The sequence below is a fragment of the Anneissia japonica genome, unplaced genomic scaffold (genome assembly GCF_011630105.1).
Source record: "Anneissia japonica isolate Jap-2015-1 unplaced genomic scaffold, ASM1163010v1 scaffold997_len2565447_cov190, whole genome shotgun sequence".
Taxonomy (NCBI): domain Eukaryota; kingdom Metazoa; phylum Echinodermata; class Crinoidea; order Comatulida; family Comatulidae; genus Anneissia; species Anneissia japonica.
The window spans coordinates 2,354,977-2,363,006 of record NW_022696369.1 but is presented as its reverse complement, the minus strand read 5'-3'; the positions used below and the strand labels follow the sequence as shown (position 1 = coordinate 2,363,006).

General features: G+C 33.9%; 1 protein-coding gene across 1 annotated transcript; it reads right to left on the bottom strand.

Annotated features, from left to right (window-relative positions):
* Positions 1–815: 815 nt before the first annotated feature.
* On the bottom strand, positions 816–7,377 carry LOC117102024 (centrin-3). Its single transcript, XM_033242236.1, has 5 exons — positions 7,246–7,377; positions 3,949–4,084; positions 3,115–3,229; positions 2,430–2,621; positions 816–1,706 (listed from the first exon to the last, which is right to left on the bottom strand). Exons 1-5 carry the CDS (start codon positions 7,260–7,262, stop codon positions 1,663–1,665), a joined length of 504 nt encoding a protein of 167 aa, XP_033098127.1. The 5' UTR covers positions 7,263–7,377; the 3' UTR covers positions 816–1,662.
* Positions 7,378–8,030: the final 653 nt, after the last annotated feature.

Here is an 8,030-nt window from a genome sequence, read left to right as displayed (position 1 = left end):
TGGATGCTTTGTGCCAAATTCATTTTCTCCCATTCACTTTGTCCCTTCCAGCATGTCTGAGAAGCTGGCTGATATTCAGTGGCGGTCTATAAATACATGAAATAATGTGATGCTTTTATCAGCGAAGCCTCTTAGGGAGTAAGAGAAAGTTCTGCTGCCACAAGAATTTAACCCAGTACCCTGGGGATTAGAGGGCATATGTTTCAACCACTAAGCTATTCAACTCCACACGTAGCTCAGATGATTAGTTGATAATAGAGATATCCGCAAACTTGAGATGGTTACTAATACGAGGCTTTTTTTATACCTTGTTTCGCAAACTTGTGTTTTTTTTAAAACCATCAGTGGGGGTGGAAAAAAAATAAAGTTTTGTTTTCTTATTTAGCAAATAATTTTGCCAAAAACATCCAGACAGAGGAGAAAATAAAAATATAAAATTTTTAAATGCTTTAAATTTATATAGTTTGAAAGAATTATACACTACTTATCTTTGGAGATTTCAAGGAAGCGGAAGGAGTAATAAAAATGAAGTAAAACTTTTATTTTTTTCCTGAAATTTTCATTTTTTCATGGCGGCGGGTACGCTAATTGGCCAAAATTAAATTTAATTTTTATTTGAAATCACCATTTGCAGGCTGAAGGTTCACTAAAAAAGGAAAAACAGTCTTGCCTAATTGAGAGAGCAGATACAGTACTTGAATAATTTAGTCTTAAGCGGTTGCTAAGCACTGCTAAAATAATACAGTGGTATGATGGAATGCTATGTGATTGATGATATGTAATGTACTACTCCATTCTTAATAAAAGACCAATGGTATTTTTTCCCAAACTTACTTTATTGATGAACTGTGCAAAAATAGTTCTTGATTCTATTTTAATCATTTGTCTCAAATTATTAAGGAAGTTGACATTTAGGCCACAACAGCCTTTTCACTAAAACATTCATTTTTTATCCAGGAATACTTTACACACACAATAAATTTTTCAAAGTCTCAAAAACAGATTTCTGAATTAAAAAAAAATCATTCTTAAAATAAAGTAATAAACGTGTCTACAAAAAGACAATATTTGCAATGATAATCATCTTTATATAAAAACAAAAAATACAAAGAACACTGAAAACAGCTAAGCCACTATGATATTAAAGAAACTCCTGAAAATTATTAAGGAAGTTGACATTTAGGCCACAACAGCCTTTTCACTAAAACATTCATTTTTCATCCAGGAATACTTTACACACACAATAAAATTTTCAGTCTCTCTTAAAATAAAGTTATAAACGTGTCTACAAAAAGACAAACAATATTTGCAATGATAATCATCATTTTATATAAAAAAAAAATAACAAAGAACACTGAAAACAGCTAAGCCACTATGATATTAAACTCCAGTTTTACAGTAAATTCTTCAGCTTTTATTATTTACATACAGGCCCTTACATAACAACAGATTGATGGAAGAGATATCCAAATACACCACAAACACTGTATTGTATTTAGTACAGTACATTAATTAACCAGGTAGGCATAGAGACTTTATTTTCAATTTTCCAATACAGTACTTCAGGATTCATTAGCACCTGTAAAGTAGTTGGCATTCTTTGTTCGTGTTCTGCTCTGCCACTCCGATGACCACAAGCCTTATATGTCAATAAGAATGGTATCATGTATCGCCAGTCATTATACTCACAAATTCTTCAGAATTTACTAGAAAAAAAAAAATAGAAAAACGTACACTTAATTTAAATTTGAATAACATTTTTAGTGAAAATATTGTGGGATGAGTAAAAAGCGACTGAAAAGTGGTGATCTTGCACACTTCACTTATTAGAATTGGGAAAATATATTTTTTTCCAAATTCTGTGAATTATGTAATTAAACGAAGTCAGTGTTTAGCAGAAGTGGATTCAAGAGGAGGGGGAATGGAGAAAAAAAGGAAATTATATTGAAAGTCTGAAAGTGCCATTTCCAGCCATTTAAACGTGTTATAATTATACACTTTTTTTACATATATCCAGTGGCAGACCGTCAAGGCAAGCAAGGTATGCATACCCTGGCTAAAACAAATTCTTAAAAAATATAGTAGTACAATTTCTCCGTTTTATTTAGCATTTTTTAGTTAGAATCTTCTATATAAACCTTAATTTTGCTACAGTTCATTGGAATACCAAAATGTTTGGCCTACGTTGGTATCTAGGATAAGTCACAGTCAGGCCTATCGCATCGTAATCTCAGCTGCTTAGAATTTCCGCATGGCTTGTTTTTAATATCAGCCAATCACGTATTCAGTGAGTCAATGGGAGTCAGAGCATACCCTACAATGCTTAAATTTGCTATTGTGACAACCGTGTGGTGGTGTCAGAATAGCCAATTTAACACTGGAATGGAAACGGTTCTTTCAAGTGTATGTGCGCATGTGAACTAACTTACTTTCACCATCACCATCTTTATCAAATTCATCAATCATTGCACGTAACTCCTCATCTGTCATGTTCTCTCCAAGTTCTCGTGCCACTCTACGCAAGTTCCGTAAACTTATTTTTCCTGAATCATCATCATCAAACAATTTAAAAGCTTTCAGAATTTCCTCTTGAGGATCTCTTTCCAGGGTCCAATCTGTCACTATTTGAAAGAAATGAGATATACATGTACTGTACAATCAAAATTTTACAGAAAGGGCTGCAGGTGCTGCGAGCAGCTCTCTGAGTCGGAGGTGGATATGTGCACCTTATAAGATGACATTATTTTTTATTATTATTTAGATAAATGCTACAGGAAAATGTATTGTTTCAGAGATACAAAGTAAATGGTGGCTCGGTAGCAGTACCACTATGACAAGTTGATCACCATCATTATTAATAACTATCATTGAATCAGCATTATAACAGGCATCACCATTATCAATATCATTGTGATCAACACTACCACTACAGCTATTGCCATTATCACCACCACCTTCACCTCAATCACTAATATCAGCATCATTACTATCACTGGCACCATCAACATCACCACAATCTAGTAAATATGTGCATGTACATACAGTATGTACTAAATTGATTAGCACTATTTTTATTACCGTATTTACCCTTGAAATAATAGGGATTACACTTACTGACTTCATTAAAATCCTTAAATGAAATCTTCCCTGTACTCTCCCTATCATAATCTCTCAGAACTTTTAAAACATCTGCCTTCTTGACTTCAAAGCCGAGTGCCTTCATTGCTACCTGATTTAAAACAAGAGACACATTCTGATTCATGGAGGGTTAAAATTTATATTCCAAGCAATTCCGAAGCCTGAAGATAAATTAGACCCTTTGAAAGGTATGGAAAACTGTTGATTCCTGTTTTTTATTCTCCACTGTTTTATTATAAATTGCAAGGACAAATATTATGGTAATGACTTACTCTTTAAAAAGTGTTTAAATTCTATGTTCACCTGTAACATAGTTTCTAATTCCTATCTTAATGTTACTGTTCATCATAGACTTTGTTCTAACGTGACCAATTTCAGATGTATTTTTTTCATTTGTTAATGTTTGTAGGGTATGAATCAGTGGCGGCTCTAGGATATAATTTATGGGGGGGGGTATGTATGGGTGTACTTTATGGGTGTAACTATAGCGCGCAGCGTTATCTGAGGGCCAAAGGCCGGAGCCTGGGGCGAAGCCTGGGGTGGGTATGGGAGGGGGTGTCCCTTCCTCCCAAAACAAGATTAAAAAAAAAAAAATTGGGACTTCTAGATGGCCGGAAATGTCTGGGATGGGAAAACTAGGCCAATTTTTTTTTTTTTTGGTCCGACTGCCCCGACGAACTTTGGCCGATGGGGGGACTTGACCAGACCGATGGGGGCTTAATCCCCTCACCCCGCTGGCACCGCCACTAGTATGGCAATAATTATGTTTAAAATTAAATACTGTGTATACAATATCTAAATAGATTTTGCCTTGAGTTCATGGTAATCAATTGCTCCATCAAAGTCTGTATCAAACAAATCAAAAGCTTCTTTGATTTCTTGTTTTTGCTCATCAGTAATCTCTCGTCTCTTCCGTCTTCTTCCTTTATCCAAATTAAACTCTGATCTAAAAAGACAAGGATACAATCAGAACTTAATCAATTTATATTATAATCTTAGAAAATTAGGCCTAGGCTAAATCTGTATTTAAAAAAATAAAATCCATCTTAAATTAAAAATAAAAGATGAGTAGCCTAACTGAATACAGATCATTTCGGTCGCGCTTCGTTTCGGTCGCGGTTTGTTTTCAACAAATATATGGAACGCCAATGGAGTTTCGAAACGCTAAATTTAATATAACTATGCCTAATTATCATTGCAAGTTCGTCAATCGGTTTATCATACTTTTTTTATTTATGTTTTGTTGTATTTCTAATAAGTAACAACAGGCTACTTAAAAGCAAATAAAATTAATACTATTATTACTAAACTATGAATTAATATTATCTGACGGTTTTTATTTTCGTTTTGTTATGAATCCTACGCTTTCTACTACATAACAAATACAGCAAATAAAATAAATACTAAAATATGATGTTATATATTATTATCAATATTATTATTATATTATTATTTTTATTTATTTACATTGTATCTGGAAAAACCAGCCAATTTGTCATTTAAATTACTGTAACATTAGTTTATTAACAATTATTTTTATTAGTATTAAAGTTTGTTATTGTTTTTATTTTCGTTTTGTTATGAATCCTACGCTTTCTACTACATAACAAATACAGCAAATGAAATAAATACTAAAATATGATATGATGTTATATATTATTATTATTATTATATTATTTTTTTTTTTATTTACATTGTATCTGGAAAAACCAGCCAATTTGTTATTTAAATTACTGTAACATTAGTTTACTAACAATTATTTTTATTAGTATTAAAGTTTGTTATTGTTACTATATTACTGTATAACTTGGTGCTATTTTTCTTTTTTACAGAAACAACGCAGATGTTACGAAGTTGACTGAGTTTGAGATACGTTTTTTGGTTCTTGCTATATATATTGATATAATTTATGCTTGAATCAAATAAAAATCTATGGAATAAGTATAGTCAATAGATTAGTTTCGTATACGTTTTTTTTTTCTTGTCTGTTACGTTTCCATTTACCATAAATGTTCTGATCATGTTATAATAATATTGTAAAGGAAATATGTATTTCCATATTTATATTTTCCATATAAAATTATCAACGACTAGCTATTAGAATTTTGAGATGTGTATAAGAGACCAGTATGACGTCACCGTCTTTCACAAGTATTCTTACTGTGCTTTTGAAAACATGATGGGTGGGTCAGGCAGGAGCCGTACTTATATATAAATTAAAAGGCAATGAACTGGTCCGAGGCCACAACGAGATCGTCAGACCAAAATTAATAATTTACCTATCAAAATAACATTATTTTAAACTCTCTCCGCAAGCTCTACCTGGGATTTTTAAGCCGGTAACCTGACCGAGGCTCTAGTGGGCCTCTTGCTTCAGGCCCTCTGTAGGACACCTTGTTGACAAATTTCTGGAGCCACCATTGACACGTGTGTATATTTTAGATACATATTATCATCACGTGTGTATATTTTAGACTGTCTCTTATACACATCTTACAACAGTCTGGCTGGCATAGCTGGGCCTAGGCCAGGCCCCTTTCTACACAGAATGTTGCCCTAAATCAGAGTAAAATAATTTAACGTGAATATTCAGAAGAATACTATGTTATTGTGTACATACCTTCAAACACATTCCAATTAAAAAACGGAAAAAATCAATTAAACTCTTCATTTTCTTTCAACATCGAGACACAGAAAATGGCGACACTAAAGTTTTTTTCTCGAATAACGCGGGCTCTCCCATAATGCTTTGTGATAGGATCAATTTAACTCTTTGATAGATGGGTTATTTTAACTCTGCCATTATGCATTGCGATAGGATCAACTTTGCTCTCTGTGGATGGGTTAATTTAACTCTGCTATAATTCATGCGATAGGATCAATTTGACTCTCTGCGGATGGGTTATTTTAACTCTGCTTGTTTTACTCTAAACATGAAGTAAAATTAACTCCAGCAACCTAAATACTGGAGTAAAAATTACTCCAACATTATAACCTTGTATAAGTTTGGAGTGAAATGAGAGTAAACTTAAGGTTTACTCCCCTAAGGAGTTACTTTAATACCATTTAAGGAGTTAAAATAACTCCCAAAAAATAACTCCCCCTTTGGGGGTTATAACTACCCCACATGGGGAGTTACAATGACTCCTCAGAATTAACAGTGTCCAATATGATAAAATCATATATAAATATATATTCATATTTATGAACTGCGAAGAGGTATTAAAGATTTCAAGTGAAGAATGATAATGTGTATTATTTGTTTATTTCTTCGTGTTTCATCCAAACTCTGGAAGCTGCAAAAAAAATAAATATATTTATTGTATAAAAAGATCAGTTTAAATATTGAATGATTATTGTTTTAACTAAATTATGAAATAGATTTCAGATGGTAACAATATTCAATTCAATTAAAATCAAAGATACATTTTACTGACCATTTATTAAAGTATAGTATATGAACTGTCTCTTATACACATCTAGATGTGTATAAGAGACAGATACAAGATCATGTTGCAATCATGAATATATCACCGTAAATGGAAGAAAGAGAATATAGTAGAAAGATATTTTGTTAGTGGAAAGATAGCAAAACAATAATACTTAGGCCTATGATAAACCGATTCACGATAGGGCCTAGGCATATTCAATTTTTCGTTTTTGCAACTCCTTCGGCGCTCCATATATTTGTTCGAAATAAACCGCGACCGAAACGAAGCGCGACCGAAACGAAGTGCGACCGAAATGATCGGCTACCGCCTAACTAGGCCTACTGTACTGTAGGCTAGGCCTAGACATGGTATTCTTTTATAGGAAGGTACTTCTGATACTAGAGTTTGGCCTAAATGAGGATGACTAAACTGGCAAGGGTTGACAAGTGTCTTTTTCTACAGACAAGCCCCTCTATGCCTAGCCTACTATAGTTCAGCAATAGTAGTAGGCTAAGAGCCTAGGCTAGGCCTCAGTTAGTCTCCAGACCTCGTCCTCGGTCGCTTTTTTGGACCAACACAAGCCTGGGCTGGGCCTAGCTAAATATAGGCCTAGTTACGTCAAATTCATACACATTTCAGAACAACTCCATGAATAAATTTACAGAAACTTGAATACCTCAGAGAAAGACTCATTATAAAAATGAAAAAGACCGTTCTTCCTGCGCTCTTTTTACTTTTATTAAAGTTGTCGCCGCTTTGTTTATTTTGAATTACCGTATTGCATAGGACGCCCCCACCTTCATGAATTCCAAATTACGGAGGCATATATATATGGAACGCCGTTACTGCCTTTGGTGGCTCTTTTCCGTTCGGCGCATTGCTATTCGGCCCTTTTAACATTACGTTCGGTGCTTTAACATTACTTTCGGTGCTTTTTACATTACGTTCGGTGCTTTTTACATTACGTTCGGTGCTTTTACATTACGTTCGGTGCTTTTTACATTACGTTCGGTGCTTATTACATTACGTTCGGTGCGTTTTACATTACGTTCGGTGCTTTTACATTACGTTCGGTGCTTTTACATTACGTTCGGTGCTTTTATTAACATTACATTCGGTGCTTTGAAACATTACGTTCGGTGCTTTTATCATTACGTTCGGTGCTTTTGCCACACTTACGGATCTTTTATCATTTGGTGCTTTTTAGTTTTACCTTTCGGCCCTTTCATCATTACGTACGGTTCTTTTATCATTCGGTGCTTTCATGACCTTTGTCTTCGGGTCAAGTGGAAAAAAATCAACGGCTGTGGGAACGAGCCTAGTGGAACTTGCGCGCTCCTTCTCTCTTTCTTCTCTTTCATTTTTTTCTTTTTTTCTTTCAACTTCTTAGTTTCATTACTGATACGCTATATTATATTCATGTTTTGAAACACAGGTGGGCACGCATTCTTCATATAATAT

Coding starts and splice junctions, on each gene's coding strand:
- LOC117102024 (XM_033242236.1), bottom strand. Junction 2,622..3,114: donor TAAGGATTTTAATGAAGTCA/GTAAGTGTAATC, acceptor TCTTTCAAATAG/TGACAGATTGGACCCTGGAA. Junction 1,707..2,429: donor TAAAGATGGTGATGGTGAAA/GTAAGTTAGTTC, acceptor TTTTTTTTCTAG/TAAATTCTGAAGAATTTGTG.